The sequence below is a fragment of the Eschrichtius robustus genome, chromosome 7, assembly GCF_028021215.1.
Source record: "Eschrichtius robustus isolate mEscRob2 chromosome 7, mEscRob2.pri, whole genome shotgun sequence".
NCBI lineage: Eukaryota > Metazoa > Chordata > Mammalia > Artiodactyla > Eschrichtiidae > Eschrichtius > Eschrichtius robustus.
The window spans coordinates 14,532,708-14,558,928 of NC_090830.1; the positions used below are offsets into that span (position 1 = coordinate 14,532,708).

General features: G+C 48.8%; 1 protein-coding gene across 2 annotated transcripts in view; it reads right to left on the reverse strand.

The window, feature by feature from the left end:
- GALNT2 (polypeptide N-acetylgalactosaminyltransferase 2) overlaps positions 1-26,221 on the reverse strand; it is a 177,692-nt gene that overhangs the window by 66,688 nt on the left and 84,783 nt on the right. For both annotated transcript variants that reach the window (XM_068547634.1, XM_068547635.1), the window contains exon 2: positions 16,019-16,112. In XM_068547634.1, coding sequence (XP_068403735.1) covers positions 16,019-16,112 — 94 coding nt within the window. The remainder of the gene's footprint in view (positions 1-16,018; positions 16,113-26,221) is intronic.

The following is a 26,221-nucleotide window of genomic DNA, read 5'->3' on the forward strand; positions in this document are numbered from 1 at the left end:
GCCGGGGGGTGAGGGTTTCCTGGGGAAGGAGCATCTGAGCTGAGAGCTCAGCAGCCAGCAAAGCAGTGGAGAAGAAGCCCTCTGTGACTTCACAGAAACACATCTTTCTTCAACCTCCAAAGAGGGTGTCACCCCCCCGCCCCCCGCAGAGGCACCCCACAGTGACCCCTGCCCCTACAGACATGACATCCTCTATAGCACTCCTGGGGGCCCTGCCTGGCCCGGTGACAGTTAACTTCCCAAGGCACACACCATTTTACTGGAGACAGATTATAAATGGCTTTATAGCTTAGTGATATGTTAGAGCGCAGCAGGGACTTGCAAAAATGTTTGACTATGACATACATCTCACATCGTGGCCCGGACGTCACGCTGTAAACACACACACACACACCGCTGAAACGAAGGTTTTCCCCTTGCTACGTGTGAACACATAATATTCTATTGTTTTATGTGGGTGTGACTCATAAAACTGGCTCCACACTCTAATAATGGGTCAGACCCACTGGGCTACAGAACCATTATAGAACTCAGTTATTTCTGTATTACACAGAATTGCTAGGGTTGGAGCAGAGTCAGGAAAAAGCAGCGAGAGCAGGCTTCTCAGAGGGAATATATGCCTGGGTCCAACCCCAGGCAGAAAGGGAAGCAGCAAGTCAGAGGCTGGAGAGAAACCATCAAAACCGTAGATACCGTGTCTGAATATATGGACTTTTAAAAAACGACACTCATAAATCATCTTGTATTTTTATCACCTCTTTAAAATCTTAGAAAGAGCATTAGAATAAGAGTTTCCAAAAAATACACGAAAATCTAGTGAAAACGGATTTGGCTAAGCAGAAGCAGTGGATGGAAAACACCCCCCAGATATGAAACTTCTCATGAGAAGACAGAAGCCAGCTTCAGCACCGAGATGACAGGAAAACAGAACAGGTGCTGAAACAACAGGAGGGGAGAAAGGGACCTTCACCCCAGGAGGGCTGTGGAAACCGCTCGCTTATTACACGAGGTTCTGAAGGTCTTTACGAGGAGATTCATTTCCAGAAGACGGGCCTTCCTAGACGTGGTCTTTGAAGCTGAAGGAGGGACCGTGCGACCGTGAGTGTTGACACCTCTGGTTCTGTACGAAGGTGAGGCTTCCTGATGGCTCCGTCAGGCTGACACCCCCCGCCCCACTGACAGCCCTCAGGCAGCCTCCCAGCCCCTTCCACAGACACCCGTGGCCGCCCAAGTCGCCCCCGCCAACCACCCTTCGAGGCGAAGATCGTCCCCCGATGTCCCTGTGGTACCATTTCTCCCAGGGTCAGGAAGGGGCTCCTGGCGGGCAAGGACCAGCCTCCTGCTTTGCCCGCGGCCCGGGCTGATCATGGGAAAGCGCATCTCTCGGAAGAAGGTCCGGCTCCCCCAGGTGATCTCCCGCTGCTGACACCCACACCTGAGGACTGCTCTCGAACGCGCCGGACGTGGGCCCTAGACCTCCTTCCACTGGTTTACAGGCTTTTTCTAAATGGCGCCCTCTCAAGCCGGCCTCCCGTCCCCTCAGCCAGGAGCCACGGCAGAACCCGGGCCCCAGGGACAGGACCTCTGGCCCTGTGAACGTTAATGACAGAGATCTGATCACCATTCTGGCCAGCCTCGCCCCATGGCCCTCCACGGGGCAAGGCCTGTGAGCTCTTACTACACCTTCCCTGACCCACCATCCACGCAGAGCCCAGGCGAAACTGCGACACTAGAAGGCAGGGCTGTTTGCTTTTAATGCACTTACTCCGCTCTGCCAGCTGCCAGCAGCCTCCCAGGGCGGCCACCTCCTCCAGGAAGCCTCCCTGGCGTCCCCAGCTGCAGCCCCTCCCCAGGGCCTTCCTCACACGCTGCTCCAGCCCGACAACGGCTTTCTCACGCACCTACTGTCGCAGGGCCTCACAGGGTTTACCACCCCTCCATCTAATAACTAACTCAAAATCCTGCCGAGGCTCACCTCTAACTGCTGTTTGCCCTGCTCTGCCGGCACCTCGCCCGCCCAGCGGTCCCCAGGAGCCACGTGCCCTGTCTGTATACGGTCTGGACTCAGAGACGCATTCATTTAAAGCATCTGAGGTCTCTTCAGCCGCTCAGCCTTCAATATTCTCCTAACAGCATCGCTGTAGGCTTTCCAGTCTGGGCATCAAGGTCTAGATGGAGAGACCGGAGATCAGCTCGGCTTCCTCTGCCTCCTGCCGGGGGGGGGGGGGGGGGGGGGGGGGGGCGAGGGGGGGGGGCTGGATGACGACTCAGCCTGTCGTCCCACCCCCTGCCCCCCCTGCTGGCCCCAAGCACCTCCCTCGCACGGTCACCTGCTCGGGGACCAGCCGCCCCCAGTTCTCCGCCTCCCCGGAGCCGACGGGGCTGGAACCCGCCGCACAGCACACGTTTAATGACTGTTTAAAACCACACCCTGCAAAGCCCACGTCTGACCTCGGCATCCCTTCCAGCCTCCGATAGTTCTGTGGACGCTCCCAGAGACCCAGGGCCCCGCGGTCACTCTGGCCTCCTCTTCCGCTCATCTGGTCTCTGATGGGAGCGCCTCACCCAGCGGCCCCGAGCCGTCCAGGTGGGCAGCAGGAAAGGGCGCGGTGCCGCCGCTCCGGCCCTCCAGCCAAGACACACAATGTCCAGAGGTAGGGAGAAGCCGGGGCCCGGGGTAGCCGCCTCTGGGAGAAAAGCGCCAGGACCTGGAGAAAGGTGGGGACGGGGAAGACGGCTTCCTGCCCCTCCTGCCGCTGGTCCCCTCCGCAGGACACACATCTGTCCACTGGCCGCCCCGCCGTCACCACCCGTGGCTCCCTGGCCCAGCAATTTCTTCTTTTCTTCCTTTCCCATCTCCGACTTCCTTGGCCACTAACATTCTTCCTCTCTCACCCCTGCTGCCCCTCACAAGCCTTTGCACTTAACTTTCTGGAACCCAGAGTCTCTTCTGTCTCCCCTTATCCACCCACCAGGCCTTGAGTTATTACACCTGTCTTTCCAGAATCTTTTTCTTCCTAGTGGAGTTTTGGGATTTCCCCTTCTGCCCATCTTAACCAGACTGCGGAAGAGCACAGCATCCCTGGAGCAGAGGCCAGACGGGAAACACAGCCACGCGTGGTCCACGGAGCCTTCCCGGGGCGCGGAGGTCGGCGGGCCCCAGCTCTGTGCCCTGCGGGGTCAGGGCAAGGCCGGCTCACGCAGGGTCCTAAGTGCCACTCAGGACATCACTGCCAAGGGAAAGCTCGTTCTAGGCTCCTAATAGCCAATCCTCCAATTACCTTTTAGGAAAGACGCTTTTATGTTCAAGAAACTGCTTGCCTTTGGATGACTTGTTCAATTAACTTTAAAATACGTTTAAACATTTCCAAACACCATCATCTCTTCCTTAAAATGTTCATTTTCACTAAACCTCGTATTTAAAGAAACAATGATGTAAATCTATGAAAATGAACGTTCAAAGGATTAACCCCACGAAACATATGGAAACACCAAGACACACGTGGTCTTCAGATTAGAGACGGCTCAGGTGGGACAGTCCTTTGGGGGATCGGGGCCCTGCTGACACCCCCCCCCCCCGAGGGCAGCCTCGTTGTACACACCCACGGGTGCACGAGGGGAAGGGAGGGCCCTGCTGTTGGGGTCCCTCCAGCCAGGGGACGGGGGCGTCTGGATGCTGTGCTGGGAGCACGGCCACGCTGCACATCTTCACTCAAGTCCTCCCCGGGAAGGACGGCTTCAACAAACTGAAAGCTAGCCTGTGTGAAACAGCGAGCCTCTTCTGGGAAAGGGGCTGAGGAGGGAAACAGAATGAATTCTAAATCAAAGGACGAAGCTCTCCGATTCAGTTTAGACTCTCAGTTGATCTCAGATGGAATGTAATTTTACTATGCTTAAAAGGAAAAAAATTCCTCATATTCTTCCTCTAGAAGGTCATAACGCTACACCAAGAAAGAGAAGACCCGGGCCAGGCCGGGATTACAAACAAATATATCCATTTCAATAACAAAGAGATGTAAATACTACTTTATTATTTGTCACTGGAGAGCTGGTATGACAGGCTTGTTCACCCGTGAGAAACCGTCTCCTGAAATAAGGGACCCTACACGATTCATTTTTAAGGATGAAAAAATAGAAAATTCAAAGGAGTGATTAAAAGCTAGTTAGAAGAAAATAAAAGAAAAAAATCAGACGCTATAGGGTAAATACTCAATTTACTTAAAATTCTTTGTGCTGTCAAAATAACTAAAACCCACCATGAAGGAGTCTGATTTGCATTATGAGATCTACACCTGCCTTGAAATCAAGGAATCTTCCTATACATATTTCTTTTCCAAATTTTAAATAGAAACTCCTCCTTCTCCCTCTATGCGTGATAGTGTCTACACACAATAAAGTTAGTTTGTTGTACATGGTTTATCATCCCAAATACTAGTAAAAATATCAAAGTGAACCTACGACGCAGAATTGGGGCTGATACGTGAAAGGCAGGAGGACAGAAAGAGGGCGTCGCTCACCAACGCCCACGGGACAGGCACTCCATACAGACCCAACGCAGCACACCATCACCCTGCAAAGTACGTGTGACCACTACTGTTTCCATTGTACTAACTGGGCAAGTGAGACTTGGAAGTTAAACTAAAATGATGGAACCATGGGACTCCCCTTGTGGTCCAGTGGTTAAGACTCTGCACTCCCAACGCAGGCGACCTGGGTTCGTTCCCTGGTCAGGGAACTAGGTCCCACAGGCCGCAGCTGAGAGCCTCAACTAAAAAGATCCCTCACATGGCGACGAAGATCCCATGTGCCACAACTAAGACCCGGTGCAGCCAAATAAATAAAAAAATAAAAAAAAAAAAATATGGAACCACAAATCAAACCCAGGTCTCCCTCTTCCCAAAGCCGTGTTCCTTCCACTGTGGATGCCAACTCACTCTGAAGTGGGTGGGACGGCAGCCAAGCACCAAAAAGCAGCCTCAAAGGGCAGATCCCATTCCTTCCCCAGGGCACCCGCCCCCCGCCCCGCCCCGCCCCGCCCCGCCCCGCCGTGGCCCAGTGCAGTCTGGGTGGAGGGCGTGGGGCCTCTCTCTTGAAGGCGGACACCACGTGCCGCTGGAGGCAGAAGGCCCCAGGGATGCACGTGTGAAAATCTCCCCACTAAACCCCTAACGTGAAGCCAGCTGGAGCTGCCGGCCCTGGCTCCTTTCTACAGCAATGCTGCTTCCCTGTAACTTCCACTCTCCGGAGTCTCCAATAAAAGGAAAACAACGAGCCTCTCTTCTGTGCCACCTTTTCAAATACTTGGGCATCGTGATCCCACCGCGCCCTTCTCGGCCCTCCGTAAAAACACCCATTTATTTTAAGTGCTCCTCATGGGACGCTGTTTCCAGCCTCCTCCCCGTCTCTGAGTCACCATCATCATCTGGACCGAATCGAACTCACGAGCATCTCTGAACAGCCTGTGCCCAGGACAGAACGAAATACTGGAGGGGTGGGTGACGGCACGGAGGGCACTGGACGCTACCGGAATTGTTTTGGGCGCTGTATTTCTACTAACCCAGCTCAAAATCTTTTAAGAGCTCCACCCCTTTTCCGGCTACCGACCTAAGTCCTCGGTTTTGCTTTCTTACTCATTGGAATGGGGGAAGGACAACAGAAGATTTGTTTTTTGGATTTTTTAAAAATTAATTAATTAATTACTGGCTGCATCGTGTCTTCGTTGCTGCGCGGGCTTTCTCTAGTTGAGGCGAGCGGGGGCTACTCTTTGTTGTGGTGTGTGGGCTTCTCATGGCGGTGGCTTCTCGTTGCGGAGCACGGGCTTAGTTGCTCCACGGCATGTGCGATCTTCCCGGACCGGGGCTCGAACCCGTGTCCCCCAGCATTGGCAGGCGGATTCTTAACCACTGTGCCACCAGGGAAGTCCACTGCTTGCTTTTGCGATGCTTCTCTCGGGATACCGAGAGGTACTTCTTTTCCTGACAAGGACACTGTGCAGATCCCGGGGCCTCAGGCGAGGTGGAAGAGTGTTCAAACCTTGAGAAGGAAGGAGACACTGACACACGCTACCTACCACACGGAGGAACCCTGAAGACGCTGCACCAGTGGAAACAAGCCAGTCACAGGAGAACAAATACCGTGTGACTCTCCTGTATGCGAGGTGCCTGGAGGACAGCGGGGAAGTAGATGGTGGGCCAGGGGCTGGGGAGGGGAATGGGGAGTCAGTGTTTAATGGGGACAGAGTCTCAGTTTGGGAAGATGAGAAAGTTCTGGAGACGGATGACAGCGATGGTTGCAGGACAAGGTGAATGTACTTAATGCCACTGAACTGTGCACTTGAAAACTGTTAAAATGGTAAATTGTATGTTATATGTATTTTACCATAATTTTAAAAAAGCACAGTGCTGCAACCCACAAAACCCCTCAGACGGTAACAGGGAAGAGCTAAATGGGACTCCACGTTGGATCTGTTTCTTTGACTTTAACCTTTGCTCTTTGTTGCTTTTGTTATCATAATCATACATAACGGCCTGCCATGGGGAACCCTGCCCACCTGTGGATGGCTGCAAGAAAAAGGAAACTAACACATCCCCTCTCCGAGGCTGACCATTCCAGGAGATGTTTGGCAAAACTGAGGGCCCTTTCACCCTACTTCCTCATCCGCTCCCCCACCTTCTCTGTTCTATAAAAGAAACTGGCATCCAGACCCCGGTAAGATGGTTTTTCAGAGACACTAGTCTACCGGTCTTTTCGGTCTGGTCTGCGAATATAGTCATATTCCTTGCCTCAATACCTTGTCTCTGAGTCACTGGCAAGCAGAGGGAGCTTGCACTCGGTAACAAGAAGGGGGAGAGGTCAGGGGAGCACGCCCCCCCAACCCTGCAGCATTAGTACCGGAAAACCTGTTGGAGAAAAGGGACGGTGGAAATTCTGGCCAATTCTTTTCAAGGTCTTCTAACTAACCTGAAACATCACTGGTTCAAGTCAAGTTTATCATATGGGCTGAACACACACACAGGTGGCTCACGTCACTTCTCTGCCAACCGCTGGGAAGCAGAAGAGCTAAACGTGGTGAGCTTCAGAGGCAACTCACAGCCGGGATTTAAGACCTGTTCCACACTTCGCCATTCCCATTGCATTCATCTTTACGTGAACGTGAGCAATTTCTGTTTTGAGACATCACCTGTCTTGGGTGATAAAGCAGCAGCGGGTGGGAGAGGGGCGGGGTGAAGACCCAGCCAAGGATGGGAGGGACCTCCCGGAGACCCAAAACCCAATCAGGACTCTCCTTCCTCAACGCTCTCCCTACCTGCTCTCTGAGGCTCACCCCCTCACACGAGGTTCCCAACGAACATGACGAGAACGACCCTGAGGTTTCATAGAGGCCAGAAGAAAATCTGCTCTCAAAGGCCACGTCTTCTAAGGATGGGAGCTCCCTGGCTCCCTCCACCCACAGCCGTCCTCAAAGCCAGACCTCGGCCCTTCAACCCCTGGCTGGCCTGTTCCTTCACCGGTCCTTCTGCATCACCGCTACCCTGCCAACTGGTCTCACCAGTCGGATCAGAGATGCTGAGGAGACAAGAGGAGAGGATACAGGAGGGAGAATTACGAGGAGACACTGATTTTCAGACCCAAGAGCTTTTTTCTGCACCCAGGAAAAAAAAAGATAAAACTCCTCTCCATCAGATAGATTTTCAAAGATAAAAAACTGACAAATAAATACTCTATGTGAAACAACACTTTAAAAATCAGCGTTAAAAAAAAAAAAATTCAGTGGTTCAAGCTGGAAAACATCATGCTGAATTAGAAACAATAATCACGGAATCTAAGGGCAAACATCTTCCACCCTGGACCTGCAATGTGGAGCAGATGCTTTTGCTCCTAGGGTGAGTGGTTAAAAAAGGTTGGAGGCCATTGCCTGGGGACGTCACTGCTCTCCTATATCAGGCTCTCCATCTGCCAGTGGACTTCCTGGCCACCGCTGCACTGAGTGCTACCTCCTCCCATCCATCCATCTACACATACCAGATACCCAACACCTAGAACACAGGAAGCCGCTGAGTTCCCCAACAGCCTACTCACAGAGTGGAAAGTGCTGTGACCATGGTTCCTTGCAGACCACAGAATTCTGGCTGTGCCCATGATGCTTGGGGAAAATGTATTTCTTAACCACAACAAAATAGTTTCTAAAGGAAAAAAAATCATGTGGATGATGGCTGAGTAAGAAAAAAGGTTTCAACAAAAAAAAGAAGATAAAGTCCTTTAAAGGCAAAATAAAAGGACATGGCGCATTCATCAAAGGTTATTAGTCATAACTTAAAAAAGAGGAAAACCAGTACATTCCTATCTCTTTGAAGATAGGGAAATCAACTGTATAAACAGTTAAGGACGTGAAAGCCCAGGTCAATGCCACATTGATTTTAACTATGGCATCTGACTCTTCAGTGGTCACGTCTAGGACATGCCCTGAACATGACTTCTCCCCCCCTCCCCACATATGCCTTAAAATTCAAGAGAACACTTGGTTTTGCTAATAGGAGACAACCCACAGGAAATCTCTCATTAATCCACACAGCAGAAGTACATCCTATTATTATAACAAAGAAACGCTTAAGAGTTAACTCTTCCATTCAGATATGCTCCCCACTGCGCAGGTAATGCCTATCACATAGGAAGGAACTGTGGCTCGGGGCTTCGGAGTCGGGCGGAGGGAAAGGGCAGACCTAATGGAGATGTCTAACGCACACACATGCTCCCAAGTCTAGTGCAGGGGGGACATGTGGAGGGTGTAACACAGGAGGGTCTGGACTCCCTGGGCTGACACCGTCCCTCCCCAAAAAGAAACGCTAACAATCAAACTCTCTGTCACCATCAAAGCAAAATTTCATGAACTAACTTCCTGGTTCCAATCCTGCACGTAAAGAGTCTGGAAGTCATCACTCCATCCCGACAAATGAAAAGCTGAACAAGCTGAAAAGTCAAGTCCTCTTAGATCCCTCAGAGAAGTGAGCTCACAGGGCAAACTGCTGCTCCCAGAACTGGGGAGACCAGCAGGTGAATACAGAGGGTCAAAATTTCCGGGGCAGTAAGTTCTGCAGGAGGTAGAGCCGGGGAGGGACCCGAGCTGCAGAATGAACTGCTGGAGGCTCACTTGTGGGCGAGCCTGACGGGTAAGAACTCCGGGGTGGGGGGGGGAGGCCCAGGGACCCCACAGTTCCGTGACTTTTACCCCTTCAGGCCTCCAGTGGCGGGGGGAAGGAGCCGTTCTGAAACAGCGGAAGCACTCGGTCGTTAACAAGGCCAGCCCTCAAGAGAGCTGATCAACCCGGAGGGAGGAAGGGGAATGCCCAGCTCCAGGGGGCTCTAACCATCCTGTCTCACCTGAGCGGCAGGACAGCTGAGAAGCAGTCGTGAAGCTGACACCTGGGGCACAGGCTCACTAGGGGACAGACACCTGCCACATAAGGACAGCACGCCTCCCCTCCCCCACACCTTATCAGCACATCACCAAAGGCCTGGTTACTGGGGTTCCTTTTACTCAGGACATCGTACCTGGGTTTCTAAGAAAAAATTACAAGGCACACTAAAAGGCAAAAAGCATAGTGTGAAGAGACAAAGCAAACACCAAAACCAGACTCAGATATGGCAGGATGTTGGAATGATCAGACCAGGAATTTAAAGCAACTATGATTACTACGTTAAGAGCTCTAATGAAAAAAGTAGACAATATGGAAGGACAAATGAATACTGTAAGCAAAGAGATGAAAATTCTAAGGAAGGATTATAAAAAAATGCTAGAGGTTAAAAACACTAACAGAAATGAAGACTGAGTTTGAGGGGCTCATTGGGAGACTGGCCATGGCTGATGTGAGAACCTCATGGCTTGAGGCTATGACAATAGAAACTTCCCAAATACAAAGCAAAGATTAAAGAAAAAAGATTGAAAAAAAAAAAAAAAAAAAAGCCCAAAACAAAACAAAACAGAATACTTAAGAACTGTGGGACAACTACAAAAGGTGACACATGTGTAATGGGAATACCAGGAGAAGAGAGAAAGGAATAGAAATATCTGCAGTGATAATAACTGAGAATTTCCTCAAGTTAATGTCAGACACGAAACCACAGATCAAGGAAGCTCACAGAACACCATGCAGGATAAATACCAAAAAAACTACCCCCGGGCACAGCATATTCAAACTGTAGAAAATTAATGATAAAGAAAAAAAATCTTGAAAGAAGACAGAGGGGAAAAATACCGCTTTAGAGAAACAAAGGTATGAATTACATCCAACTCCTCAGAAACAACGCAAACAAGAAGAGAATGCAATGAAATAACTCAAGGGTTGAGAGAAAAATTCATCAACCTAGAATTCTGGACCCTGTGAAATTAATCCCTAAGAGTGAAGGAGAAATAAGGACTTTCTCAGAATTGAGGGAATCTGTTGCCAGTAGATCTGCCTTACAAGAAATGTTAAAAGAGGCTCTTCAGAGAGAAGCAAAATGATTTAGGTCAGAAATGCAGCTCTCCATAAAGAAAGGAAGAGAATCAGAGAAGGAATAAGTGAAAGTAAAATTACACTTGTAATTTTTCTTATTCTTTTTTTTTTTAAATAAATTTATTTTATTTATTTATCTTTGACTGCGTTGGGTCTTTGTTGCTGCACACGGGCTTTCTCTAGTTGTGGCGAGCGGGGGCTACTCTTCATTGCGGTGCGTGGGCTTCTCATCATGGTGGCTTCTCTTGTTGCACAGCACGGACTCTAGGCGCACAGGCTTCAGTAGTTGTGGTGCATGGGCTTAATTGCTCCGCGGCATGTGGGATCTTCCTGGACCAGGGCTCGAACCCGTGTTCCCTGCATTGGCAGGCGGATTCTTAACCATTGCGCCACCAGGGGAGCCCCATTTTTCTTATTCTTAACTGATCTAACAGATAACAGTTTGCTCAAAATAATCATAGCAACTGTGTATTTGATTCTGTATGCTTATATGTTTATATATATATGAATGGCATATGAAATGAATGACAGCAATGATACAAAGAATGGGAGGGAGAGATTCATAATATTTTGCTGTAAGACACTTGTGCTAACTGTAAAGCAGGACAGTGTTGTCTGAAGTTAGACTTGGATTAGCTGTAAAAAAAAAAAAAAAAAGGTAAAAAAGGGAGAAAATGGAATCATATAAAACGTTCAATTAAAACTACCAAAGGCAGGGACTTCCCTGGTGGCGCAGTGGTTGAGAATCCGCCTGCCAATGCAGGGGACACGGGTTCGATCCCTGGTCCGGGAAGATCCCACATGCCGCGGAACAACTAAGCCCGGCGCCACAATGACTGAGCGTGCGCACTAGAGCCCACAAGCCACAACTACTGAAGCCCACAAGCCCGTGCTCCTCAACAAGAGAAGCCACCGCAATGAGAAGCCCATGCACTGCAACGAAGAGTAGCCCCCACTCACCGCAACTAGAGAAAGCCCGCGCAGCAACAAAGACCCAACGCAGCCATAAATAAATAAATAAATAAAATTTATATTAAAAAAAACTATAAAAGGCAGAAAAAGAGTGGAAGACAAAGGAACATAGAACAAGGGCAAGGAATAGAAAAGAATAACAAATATGGTAGACATTAATACAACTATATTAATAATCACTTTACATTGTCAATGGTCTAAATACACCAATGAAAAGACAGAGATTGTCAGAATGGATCAAAAAACAAGACCCAACTAACTACATACTGTCTATAAGAAATCCACTTTAAATATAAAGACACACATAGATGAAAAGTAAAGGGATAGCGAAAGAGATACCATTCTAATACTAATCAAAAGATGGCAGAAGGAGCTATGTTAGCTTCAGACAGAACAAACTTCACAACAAGGAGAGTCACCAGGAATAAAGGAGGGCAATACGTAATGATAAAGAGGTCAATCTGCCAAGATAACATAACAATCCTTAATGTGTATGTGCCTAACAAGAGCATTAAAACACATGAGATAAAAACTTAGAAACCTGCAAGGAGGAACAGATGAAGCCACTATCATAGCTGGAGGCTTCTCTCTCAGGAATGGACAGATCCAGCAGGCAGAAAATCAGTAAGGACACAAGTGAACTCAACAACACCATCAACCAACTGGTGATATAACTGACATCTACAGACTACTTCATCCAACAGGAGAATACACATTCTTCCAAGCTCACACGGAACAGTCACCAAGACAGACCACATCCTGGGCCATAAAACACACCTGAACACATTTAAAAGAACACAAATGATATAATATCTGCTTTAAGACCACAGTGGAACTAAAAATCAATATTGGAAAACCTCAAATTACTTAGACATTCAACAACATACTTATAAATAATGCAGAGCTTAAGAACAAATCTTAAAGAAATTAAAAAATATTTTGAACCAAATAAGAATGAAAGTACAACTTATCAAAATTTGTGTAATGCAGTGAAATCAGTGCTTGGCAGGAAACTGACAGCATTGAATACAATACGGAAAAGAAGAAAGATCTGAAATCAATCATCTAAGCTTCTACCTCAGAAAACTAGAAAAAGAAGAGCAGAATAAATCCTAAGTAAACAAAAGAAAATAAATAATAAAAATTATAAATCTAAGAAATGGGAAAAAGCCCTGAAAACTGGTTCTTTGAAAAGATTAATAAAATCAATAAGCCTCTAGCCAGGCTAACTATGAAAAAAAGATAGAAGACGGAAGTTAGAATATCAGAAATGAAAGAGGGGACATCAATACAGACACCATGGACATTAAAAGGAGAACAAAGGAATACTATGAACACCTCTATGCCTGCAAATTTGATAACCTAGATGAATGGACCAATTTCTTGAAAGACAAAATCTCCATAACTAGGACAGGAAAAAATAGACAATTTCAAGAGGTTTATATTTATTTTAAAAATTGAATCAACAATTATTAACCTCCAAAAACAAACAGCACCGGGCCCAGCTGAGTTCACTGGTGAATTCTACCACACATTTAAGGAAGAAATTATACTAATTCTCTACAACCTCTTCCAGAAGATAGAAGCAGAGGGAACACTTCCTAACTTATCCTATTAGGCCAGCATTACCCTAATAACAAAACCAGACAAGAAAACTATAAACCAGCACCTCTTGTGAATATAGATGCAAAAATCCTCAACAAAATATTGGTAAATGGAATCCAACAATGTATAAAAAAGGACTGTACACTATGACCAAGTAGGATTTATCCCAGGTATGCAAGTCTGGTTCAATATGAAAATTAATTAATGTAATCTACCACATTAAGAAGTTAAAGAAGGAAAGTCACATTATCACATTAATAAATGCAGAAAAAGCATCTGACAAAATTCAACACTCATTCATGATAAAAACTCTCAGAAGACTAGGAATAGAGGGGAAACGTCCTCAACTTGATAAAGAGCATCTAAAAAACCCCTTCAGCTGACACATTTAATGGTGAAAAACTAAAAGCTTTCCTGCTAAGATCAGGAACAAGGCAAGGATGTCCTCCCTCATCTCTCCTTTTCAACATCATACTAGAAGCCCTAGCTAATGCAGTAAGACAAGAAAACGGAACAAAAGGTATAATATAGATTGGGAAGCAAGAAACAAAACTGTCTTTGTTTGCAGGTGACATGACTGTCTAGGTAGAAAATCTGAAAGAATCAACAAACAAAAAAATTCCTGGAACTGATAAGTAATTATAGCAATCCTTGTTGTAATTGGAGGATACAAGTTAAATATACAAAAGTCAACTGCTTTCCTATATATGAAGAATGAACAAGTGGAATTTAAAATTAAAAGCACAATACCATTTACATTAGCATCCCCCAAATCAAAATACTTTGGTACAAGTCTAACAAAATAGGCACAAAATGTATATGACCAAAACTATGAAACTCTGATGAAACAATTTAAAAAGAACTAAATAAATGGAGAGATATTCCATGTTCATGGATAGGAAGACTCAATATTGTCAAGATGTCAGTTCTTACTAACTTGATCTGTAGATTCAACACAATCCAAATCAAAATCCCAGCAAGCTATATTCTGTGGGTATCAACAAACTAATTCTAAAGTTTACATGAAAAGGCAAAACAAAGAGCCGAACAAAAAAAAAAACAGAAAAGCCAACACAATACTGAAGGGAAAGAACAAGGTTGGAGGACTGAAATTATTCAACTTCAAGACCAAATATGAATCTAAACTAATCAAGACAACATAGTACTGGGGAAAGAACAGACAAATAGGTCTATGGAAGAGAAAACAGAGCCCAGAAGTAGACCCACATAAATATAGTCAACTGACTTTTGACAAAGGAGCAAAGGCAACACAATGAAACAGCCATGGCCTTTTCAACAAATAATACTGGAACAACTGGATATCCACATGCAAGAAAAAAAAAAAAATCTAGATACAGACCTTACAACCAAATGGACACAGACATAAATATGAAACACAAAATGATAAAACTCCTAGAAGACAACATAGGAAAAAAATCTAGGTAACCTTGGGTATAGCGATGACTTTTTAGATACATCGAAGGTATAATCTATGAAAGAACTCATAAAGCTAAACTTCATTAAATTAAAACTTTCTGTTCTGGGAAGGACACTGTCAAGAGAATAAGAAGACAAGCCACAGACTGAGGGAAAATATTTGCAATCATACATCTGATGAAGGACTATTATCCAAAATACTCAAAGAACTCTTAAAAGTCAACAATAAGAAAAGGAGCAACCCGATTAAAACGTGGGCAAAAGACCTGAACGGACACTTCCACAAAGTTTTACAGATTAGGGAATTGCAAATTAAAACATCAATAAGCTACCACTTCCAAACTATTAGAAGGGCCACAATCAAAAAAAAAGAAACTGTGACAATATCAATCGCTGGTGAGGATGTGGCGCAAAACGAACTCTAATTCATTGCTGGTGGGAGTGCAAAATGGTGCAGCCACTTTGGAAGATAGTTTGGCAGTTTCTTATAACTATAAATGTATTCCTACCATACGATCCAGCAGTGGCACTCCTTGTATTTACCCAAATGAATTGAAAACTTATGTCCCCACAAAAAAACCGCACACAGACGTTTACAGCAGCTTTATTCATAACTGCCAAAACTTGGAAGCAACCAAGATGTCCCCCGTAGGTGAATGGATAAATAAATTGTGATATATCCAGACGACAGAATACAATTCAGCGATAAGAACAAAAGTGCTACCAAGCCATGAAAAGACATAGATGAACGCTCAGTGCATGTCACTAAGTGGAAGAAGCCAGTCTGAAAAGGCTACGTCTGATCTGATTCCAACTATGTGACATTTTGGAAAAGGCAAAAACCAGGGAGACAGTAAAAGGGTCGGTGGTTGCCAGGGATTGGGGGAAGAAGGGATGAAGAGGCAGAGCACAAAGGATCTTTAGGTCAGTGAAACTACTCTGTAGGATACCGTGGTGGTGAATTCATGTCACTGAATATACAACACCATGAGTGAGTCCTAATGTAAACTATGGACGCTGGGTGATGAGGGTGCATCAGTGTTGGTTCACTGATTACAACAAATGTCCCATCTCGTGGAGGATGTTGATAGTGGCAGAGTCTGTGCACAGGGGGGCGGGGGGGGTCTGTGGAAACCTCTGTACTTTCTGCTCAATTTTGCTGCGAACCTAAAACTGCTCTAAAAAAACAGTCTGTTAAAAACACAAAAATCTGTGAACCGATACATCCCATCCTGTATTTTTGAGTTTATTCTAGTGATATTTTTTTCTTCCAAGAAATTTTTGTCACCTCCCAGTAAACTCATTTCACCACCCACTAAGGGCTTGAAGGAAGACAGCAAAACACTGCTCTAGGGCAGTGTCTCCAGCTGCCCTAGGAAGTGCATTCCCTACCCCACAGGCGATACACTCCAGATGCCACATTCAGCTCATTCACAGTTAGTGGGCAAGACAGGTCCCCACCACCCACCAGCAGCCCAAGGCTGGCCTGGCCCTGGGAGCTGCTGCAGTACCTGGAGGGAGGGTCTCCATGCTTTGTGCTTTCTCATCCCCGTTGCTGTGATGAAGGTCTTTCTTTTTAATTGGGTCAATGTCATTCCAGTCCTCCTGGGGGAGCAAAGACACCAAATGAGTCGACAGGTTCCTGGAGCCCACCTTCATTCATCAGGTCAATAAACAATGCGTCCTCCCATCCGGAGGACTGCACCCCAGACCTGCTCAGTGGTGGAGACCCAAGGACAGAAGTGACTCTGTCCAAGTTCTTGGCGTGAACTTTCCAAGGAAGGACCTGCGTTTCTCTCTCCATTTTCTATGTGTATCACTTATCTATGGAAAGAAATACTCTGGAAACTCCCTGGGCCTTGAGGATGTGGGAGGGTGGGGAAGGGAGATAGGGAAACTGGATCAAATAAGAAGAATTCAATAGTGGTTAAATCAAAGCCATTAAAATAAGGGTAGCTCTCCAGACGCCTTCTATGGCTTAAGGGCACCCTAGGACCAGAGTCTCCCTCAGGGCCATTGAGCCCTGCTCAGAGGTTGTTAAATGATTCCTTTCATCCCACTGAATAGCAGCGGAGGAAGGGCAAAGGACGGCGGAGCTTTTCCTCCGCTCCTCTAGAAGGGCTGCCAGTGGAAAAGAGCTGCAAACTAAGGGCTTAATGTAAAACCAGAAGAAGAGAGACGCTCTGGCAGAATTTACTCAGCTCATCTGCACGAACAATTTAATCTATCAACATTAATCAAACAACCCCATGACCACAGAGCTAAATATATTTTTCAACCACTTGGGATCTGATTTCTGTGAATACAATAAGAAAGGTTTCTGTATATAACCCAAATCAGAAATACCCCACGGCTAGTAATTTTCCCACACAGACTTTGGTGCGCCAAGCACTGTCAACTGGCCATTTCCCCAGCAGATGCTATTAGGGTGTTGGCAGCCTTAGGTCCCCTCCCTCAGGGGAGACCCAACCAGTTCTGCTCAGGTTTGTTCCACTAGCATTCCTCCAACCAGCATGGGCTGCGTGACCGCTGGGGACATTTTGGCTCTTAACGATGTGAAGTGAGATCTGCAGGAAGCGTTAATTTTCAGGGGCTAGGCCAAATCAGACATCTTTTTCCCAAAGGCAACTTGCTCTGCCAATAATCTGCATTTTTACTCAAAAAGTAGAGTAATTAAAGAGAAACAGCCTGAGTCTCCTCCTCTGGAGGCCAGCTTTTCCTTCAGTTGCTTCCGAGGTGAAGTGAAGCTGGTTTATCCCCTCAAGGCCACCATCGGGATGATGGGCTGGGGGGAGGGGGGGGGGGACACTCCCATGGGAGTGATGTGAGGATGACCCCCTGTAGACACAGTGCACAGGTCAGGAACGCCCTGCACCTGGGTGGTCCTAGCCCACCCCACCAACCTGTCACCAGGCCTTCTCCGGCTTTCAAGGGCCCCACGTGCTCTGACTTCTGAAGATCCTAGCCCACATTGTAACAAATGTATTAAAATGCATCTGTATCCCAATTTAAATACATTTTGCTGCGAAGAAAACTTTTTGAATTGTAATTTGGCTTTTGAGAGGACTTGGTTATAAATAAACTTTCAATTTACTATTGGCAAAGATTTCCAGGCAATCCTGGCACCTGCAATGGAGTGAGAGAATCTGACCTACTCTCTGCCTTCACGATATAAAGAAACGTGCGAACACTAAAGCCAGCAAGTAATGACGTTAGCTGAGCCACACTGGGTAGACTTTTCATTAAGCTTATTAATTTTTATTTTGCAGCTTGCTTGTAACATTTTGTGGCTAACAATTTCTTCCCTCAGGCATCTGGCCTACTACACACACTGGCTAATGGATCACACCATTTAACCTTGTACAAAATCGAAAGTGAATGAAAACAAAAAAGCGAACATTGCTGGTGTGGCCACCGCACTGTAATATTCACCAAATCAACATCCGTAAGTCAACCATCAGTGTTTTCTTAGAAAATAAATGTCTCCTTCTTCACACAAACAAGACTGACTGGTCCATATGTAACACTCCCTAACCTGTCTCCCCCCCACCAACTCCCCGGGACAATGAACCGAGCCCACCACAAAACTAAGGCCGAGGATGAGGACCTGCTATATGACGAGGGCACCGCAAAGTCCCAACAGGCAACATGATGCTAAGTGCTGTTTATGAATGCCTACTATGCACCAGGCACTGTACAAAGATACTTTTTCATCCTGGCAGCAAGCCTGCCATTTTATAATTCCTTTCTTACAATGGGGACACAGAAGATCAGAGAGGTTACGCAAATTGTCCAGGTTACACAGTGGGCAAGCAGCTCGAGTTGGCCCTTTATGAACCAGGATGGGGATGGCAACCCAGGGCTCAGTTTGAACCAAGTTACAAGAGGCTGATTCTCACAATGTCATAAAAATCCAAGAATACGTTTCTAGGGAGTCATCCACAAAGGATTGTTTTGTTCTTGACTCCAGGTCAAAAAGTGCACATCACCATGTTCACTACCAACTCCCAGAGTAGGAGGAGGAGGAGGAGGGGGAGGGGGAGGAGGAGGAGGAGGAGGAGGGGTGGGGGGGAGGAGGGGGAGGGGAGGAGGAGGAGGGGGGAGAGGAGGGAGAGGGGGAGGGTGGAGGAGGGAGAGGGGGAGGGTGGAGGAGGGAGAGGGGGAGGGTGGAGGAGGGAGAGGAGGAGAATGAGGGGAGAGGAGGAGGGGAGAGGAGAGGAGGAGGGGAGAGGAGGAGGAGGGTAAGGAGGGGAGGAGGACGAGGGGAGGGGGCGGGGGAGGAGGGGGACGGAGAGGAGGAGGGGGAGGAGGGAGGGGAGGAGGGGGAGGGGGAGGGGGAGGGGAGGGGGAGGAGGGGGAACACCTCTGCCGCTAATACAGGGCACTTCCTAGGTGCCCAGCCCCATTCTAGACCCTGCCCGCAAGTTCACCCTCCATATGGCGCTAGTACTGCCCCATTCTACAGATGAGGAAGCTGGTGCACCAAACACTGAGTCACACAGAACACACAGTGAGGTTAGAGATGAGCCGCCGGAGCCTCCAGGGTCTCCATCATCGCAGTGCCCCGCCCTTGGAGAATACAGCTCCCCTCCAGCACCAAGGCAGCCCAAAGTAGAGGAAAACAGTGCATTTCCCACTCAGAACACGTCAGGTCACTATAAATTCCTCTAGTTCAGGCCCGCCCACCTGATGCACCGGCTGAGACGGTGCCCGCACGACCGCCTGCCACCCGCCCGCCATGCCTGCTCTGCCTGTCACCGCCCCGCGCCTCTGCCGGACGTTAGGGAAGGGCCGAGGGCCCAGGGGACACCCCCGTGGGACAGCATGGCCCGTGCCCGTGTCACCGCCCCTCAGCAGAGAGTCCGGACCGGACCCCACGAGGGAAACAAGGAAACAGAACGACAGGGAGGAGAGGCGAGACACTCAGAGACTTGAGACTCGTGTTCTGGAAACGTCACTCTGGTCGTGGTGAGGGGGAGATGGAGGGGACAGGAGAGGGGCCAGGAGGCCCGAAGGGCGAGGCAGCCAGGGCGGGACGGCACAGCTGGCAGGGGTGACAGTGACCCACAAGAAACGGGGGAAGTCGTTTGGGTGGGGGAGGGGTGGCGCCAGGAAGTGAAGACGGTCTGTTCTGGAAATGCTGGGGTTACCGCGAGATACCAGGAGGTGGAAAAGAGATGGGGACCGGTGACTGGAGCTCGGGAATGGCCCGGGGGGGGGGGGGGGTGGGGGTGACCCGAGTGAGGACAGGGTCCAGGGTGGCAGGAGAGGCCAGCATTTCAGGGACAAGTAGGACCCACGGCACGCTGGGACGAGCCCTGGCCTGGGAGCCGGAGCCTCGGGTTCTGGCCACGGCTCTGCAGGTGACCCTGGGGGGCTGAGCAAGTGGCCTGCCTTCTCGAAGGCAGGGACGGGGGCTAAGTGCCTGGAGGTCCCCTCGGAGTCCCGGGGAGCAGCCCCTCGCGGGAGCACTTGATCACTCGTCCTACCTGCAATCCGCTAACGGTCGGTATCTAGAAGCACTGCAGGTGTCCTTTCAAGGTAGGGGCTTGGGCACATTTCTCTTGTACCCACAAAAGCGTGGCGGTGGTCTTAGGGTAACTGCTTAATAATAAATGCAGCTGAAAAAAACCCTCATCCGATTTACTCAGATTGATTTTACCGGCTTTGCTCACTTTGCAGTGGAAGCTTTTCATTACAACCATCCCCCTCCCATACATTTGCATACGTTATAAGACTAATTTACACCAGCGGAGGCTCCGTTTCAAAATGGAAATGCACCGAATACAAACATATGGAGAGGTTCCCTCGCCCAGTACCTGCTGGTATCCAGGACGCGCCACAACTGAGCCGTTGGTTTTCTCCGTGTTCAGAGACACAGGGACAGACAGGTCTTCTTTTTAGTGACAGGCATAAACTGCCGGGATTAGAGGAGTCATGATGTGGTTTGACGCTGGGTCAAAAGTTGCAGAGAATTCAAAGCCTGTGATCTGATCCGTAAGTCTTGTTTTTATTTCCCAGGATGCAGACGCATCTCTGCTTTGCTTCTCCTGCCCTCAGAGGGATGTTGACACTATGAATACGTAATGACTCACCCCACACACAGAAGACGCTGCAGACAAATGCAGACCAGGGCAGGCTCGCTGGTTCTCACTGAAAACTGAATTCTGTCAGGAAGTGTAACCCGAGCACTAGGATTCTCTACCGACCAGCCTGAGAGGACGCCGCTGCCCCCCTGCTCGACTTTACCGTTTGGACCACAGCCTTGGCTGCTACATCCACATGCAGCCTCCGGAAAGACCCAGAGAGCCTCGACTAGGGCACTGAGACCCTCTCCTCCTTGTTAGATGGCGTTTGGGCCAGATACTGCAAACGCTAATTCCTCCTACTCACTAACGTACCTAGCTGGTAGTTATTATTATTAGATAGATATTTGAATGTGGTTAGTTTTCAGTCCAAGAGCCCAAGGCATGCGTTATTCTTACGGACGCATACAACAGAAGCAGTCTATTACCTGAAGCACGAGAGGAATTAAATCAGGCCGTGAGTGAGACCAAATGAAAATAAATGACTGAGGAACGTCTATCTATCTACCATAATTAAAGAGTTCGGCCGCCAAAATCCATCCTATTTCTAAGTAGGTAAAGCAGCAACGACTTTTAACAAAGTGACGTTATTTTCAGAAACAGTAAATCCGATAGGTTGGTTTCTTGAACAGTTATGAAAATTAAGTGTAAATATAGGTTTAGTTATTACAATAGTTTTTTCCACTCTATTCCCAATGTGATCTGTCTCTGTTTCAACATAAGAGGAAACACAGACTTCCCTGGTGGCGCAGTGGCTAAGAATCTGCCTGCCAATGTAGGGGACACAGGTTCGAGCCCTGGTCTGGGAAGATCCCACATCCCATAGAGCAACTAAGCCCGAGTGTCCCAACTACTGAGCCTGCGCTCTAGAGCCCGCGAGCCACAACTACTGAAGCCTGAGTGCCACAACTACTGAGGCCCACGTGCCACAACTACTGAGCCCACGTGCCACAGCTACTGAAGCCCGTGAGCTACAACTGCTGAGCCCGTGCACCGCCAACGAAGAGTAGCCCCCGCTCGCCGCAACTAGAGAAAGCCCGCGTGCAGCAACGAAGACCCAACACAGCCAAAAAAAAAGAGGAAATAAATAAAATGTGCGCTTGGCTTTTGCCAGAGACGAAGTGTCAGTCCCGGCGGTGGGTGGGCCAGGGCCAAGAGGGAAGGGGGTGGGACAGAGGCGAGGAGGCCGCCGTGGGAGGGGCGGGCACAGCCGGCTGGCAGGGCGGCCCCTGAGGCTTGGCAGACAGCCGCCAACTTGTTAAGGGGACTAGGCCAACCCTCACGTCACAGCTGAGGAGAGAACCAGAAGGGCCAGGTGACTTCTTGTGTTCCCACCTGCTGCCAAACCAACTCCCTCAAAACTCAGTAACTTAAAACAGAAAGCACTTAGTATCTTGCACAGCTTCAGAGGGCCAAGAATCTGGTTGGATCCAGCCCACGGTCTCTCGTGAGCCCACGAGTCAGCCGGGGTCGCCGCCAGCTGAAGGTGCGACGGGGCCCAGGGATGCTTCCAGGACGGGTCCCTCCAGGGCTGCTGGCTGGAGGCCCAGTTCTTCACCAAGGGCTCACCCACGGCCGCTGGCCTCCCCCAGTAAGTGACCTGGGAGGGGAAGAGGGGCAGGGGAGGCGGAGTCGAGGGAGAGAGGAGGACCCCAGGCCGGGTCCTGGAAACCACACGCGGTCGCAGCTCCGTGTCATCCATGAGAGGCGCGTCACCAGTCCGGTCCAGCCCGCACCCAAGAGGAGGGGCCTAGACCCCCTCGCGAGAGGATGTGCGCAGACTCTAAAACCACCACGTTCACCGACGCCGTTAAGACTTGACGGTGGCAGCGATGAGGCCAGAGCATCCCGCAGGCAGACAGACCACCACTGTACCCCGACGGCGATTCGCGTGTGCAAGTCTGTGCGGTAAAAATGTCATTCCATCTCACGCTGCCCTCTTATCCACCGCCCGATATAAAGACTATTCCCGCCTATGGTAACGTGTTTGAATTACGAACCATCACCAAAATAAACATGCCTACACATGGAAAACTAGATAACAAAGAATAAATGTATACTAAACCATCAAAGGCTGCCTTCATTAAGTTTAAATGCCTAACGTTTTATTTGTTAGCAAAGGTAAAAACATCGCTAGGGAGGAAAACAGAAAATAAACAGGTTGCTTTCACTCTCTGCTTATGGAAATACATTTTGTCACCGTCAAATTCCTTCAGCTGACTAGACCGTATGCTCAGAGGCAGATCAAGTTATCAAAAAGACCATCTGAATGACTACTTGATTCCTTTCTCATCAGTTGTCTACTTTTCACTGTTAACTTAATGACTGTTCAGTGATTACCACCACCATGACCAACCTGTACAGCAACATTCCAGTTCGGGGAAAGAAAGCCAGGTTGCCAGATGTGTTAAAAAGATGCGATAATTCCTATTTCCACAGCCCACTTCTTAAGAGCGCACTGCCAAGCTAAGACACTGAAAACTAGTTAAGTGGTTTGCTTGAAAGCACTTTTCAAGAGTGGATTTAGTTTCCTGCTGAAGACCTAGACCCTCCCCGCCCAGCATTCTCCCTCTGAAGTGCCCACAGGGGAACCACAGAGGCTCGTCCTTGTTTCTAGCTGGTCAGGGTGGGGAACAATCCCGAGGTCTTCTCTCCAGAGGGTGAGGAAGCCTCTGATACAAGGTGACAGCATCTAGACCTCTGCTTTCCACCTAGGGCATGTAAGCCGCTGACAAAGTGACAGAGGTAGTTTTAACTCACTGGAAAAGGGTCCTGAGGAAAGAAGGCCGGAACGCCTGGGGAGGCCCCCTCAGCTAGGCGAGGCGTCTCCTAAAACCGGGAGCCTGTAGTCTGCAAACACCCACGTCTCTGCATTTATGAAGTCAGAGCGTGGTTTCTGCTTCTAAATAAGAGACCCGCTGGAACGGTGACTTGGTGTAAGAGGAAGAATGCCCTCTTCGCTGCTGGTCGTCACTGGAAGAGGAAGGGGTAGCGCTGGGCCCAGGCTTCTGAACACTGTGTGGGGCGGCAGTGAGTCCCGGCCCAGCCCATCCCGTCTCATCACTTCGGGCAGAGCTGGTAGAACAGGCTGCAGGAGGAGGAAAAGCTCAGGTGAGCTTCCAACAGCAAGCTCCCGCCAGAGCCCCAACCCTTACTCAGGTGACGGTCACCGGCCTGGGGGTTAAAGAATCAGGGCCTGCGTGGCGAGCGAGCCGGGCAGCGAGAGGGCAAGGCCAGTCTCCCCGAGGCCTGGTTCTGCCCCCACCGGCTTCATCCCAGCCTCCGGGCATGGGGTCCAGCCGTGGGTGTTTTCTGGAAGCTTCCCAGGCAGCTCTAACGTGCAGAGTTGAGAACCACCGGCTTCACTGATGTACTTACAAGTTTCCCACTCCTCATTCCAACTTGGCCCGTGAAACTCAACACTGCTAAAATGGGAGGGGGCGAGTTTCTCCCGTGGGTCCAGAGCCGCAGACGGCTTCATACAGATTCACTTGCTCACAAATAAGACACGTGTTACGATGAAGGTCATCGCCTCGTTTATTCTACTGGGTACCCTCAGAGGAAAGCAGGCTGTGAGGCACACAGTGGGACCGCTCCATACTGGGGAGCTTATCAATCACTCTTACTGCAGTCGCGAGCTGCAACAACACCGCTACTGACCCCCTGCTATTTATTAACTTTTCTAACAAGCAGAGGGCCCAGTGCATCACCCTGCGCACTCACTCCACACGTGGTCTGCCAACCGCCTTAATTTAGTGAAAATCTTCCCATTTGAATCCCTGAGGCCACGCAGATGAATGTCCATCAGTGATGCACTCCTCAACCTAGAAGCCTGACACCTGAAGCACGGGAGGCGAGGGCTGGAAATGTCAGCCCCGGCCCATCTCTTATCACCGGAGCCTGCCCAGGGTGGCTCTCTGGGACTCGGTTTCCCAATGCGTAAAATGGAAACTTAAAGACACCTCTATCCCACCCCCTGAAATGATGTAACTGGCAGGGCCCCGGTGAACTGCAAGGCCTTATATTAATTAGACACTGAGTCCCATCACTGAGAACATTTGACCTGCCTTCTTTCATTTGGAAGGCCCAGTCTTTACCCCTCTTTTGATTTCCTGCTCCGACTTCTAAACTTCCTCCTTTCCGCCCCATAATTAGCTCATTCTTGGACTTGTTAACATGGATGCATTTGTTATCTCTGTGGTCTATCCTCCCCAAACCCACAACTCCAGTCTAATCATGAGAAAAACATCAGACAAACCCCAGATGAGGGATATTCTACAAAACCCCTGACCAGGCCTCCTCAGAACTGTCAAGGTCATCAAAACAAGGAAGGCGGGAAACTGTCACAGCCCAGAGGAGCCTGAAGAGATACGATAACTAAATGAAATGTGGTACCTGGACAGGCTGTTGGAACAGAAAAAGGACATCAGGGAGAAACTCAGGAAATCAGAATAAAGTAGGAACTGTAGTTAATAATAAGATTATCAACACTGGTTCTTTAATAATAAGCGAAGCTGGTTACGGGGTGCATAGGAACGCTGCACTATGTTCCCATTTTTTCTGTAAATCTAAAACAGCTCTAAAAATAAAGCGTGCCCATAGATCTTATTTACGTAGAAGGAAAATAATCGTATTAAACACTCCTGAGCCAACACCTATCAACCACGTATTCCCAGGGTGTCTCCATTTTTAAAATGGCAATTTTAAGCCCTCTCCCTTCAGGGAACTAAGGTGTGAGTCAGCACTTCCAGATTTTAAAGCCAATTTTGCAAGGAGACACACACCCAGGGGCAATCTATTTCACGCCACAATCCCCCTTCATGAGCAATCCATCCATCCTAACCCCTGTGCTCAGGGTAGAGCAGCAGGGGGCCCTGCGGTGTGGGCAGGTGGGGGGCACAAGGAGGGCTATGAACATTCCTTATTCCTCGCGAGAGTTTACGATGCAAGACCGCTCCGGGCCCCAAAGCAGATGACGAACGAGGGCCCACAGCTGAGCTAAGCGCCTGACATTTATGGCCTCCTCCTTTATCACGCGCGCTCTCATTCCACCTCTTTCTTCCTGTAAACAGAGAAACGGCTTCTCCTGTTAGGAGTCTTGGACAAAGCCCCTTCTTAATTGCTGCTCCTCTTGTTCTGGGATTCTCAACATTAGCTGAAGCAGGTTCTCTTACTTTAGGCAAATGATGAATTTCAGCAAACTTGACTAGAAAACGTCTTTTTACAAAAACAAAACAAAACACACCCCAACGTATTTTAGAAAATTCTTTCCCCCACGACTTATGTAAAAGTCAATTGTTTTTTAATATTGAAAAACAGTAATTCCCAATAGATGAGGAAAAAAGCGGCAGGAGAGAGGTTAGCATGCAGCCGCCTGGCCAGGCGCTGAGCAGAGCTGCAGGGAGAGGCCAGCGCATCCTCGGCGGCCCTTCACCACCACGCCCTCCCTTCCACCTCCAGATGCCACGCCCACGCCACCCCCCTCCCCGCATTCTCATCTCCTCCAGGACCCCCTCCATGCCTGGCCTGGCGGCATCGATGCTCTGGCAAAGCTGCTTCCCCACTTGCTTGGGCTCCCAGGTGTCTGCGGGCTCGCAGAACCGGCTGCAACGCCACCCTGTCACCAGT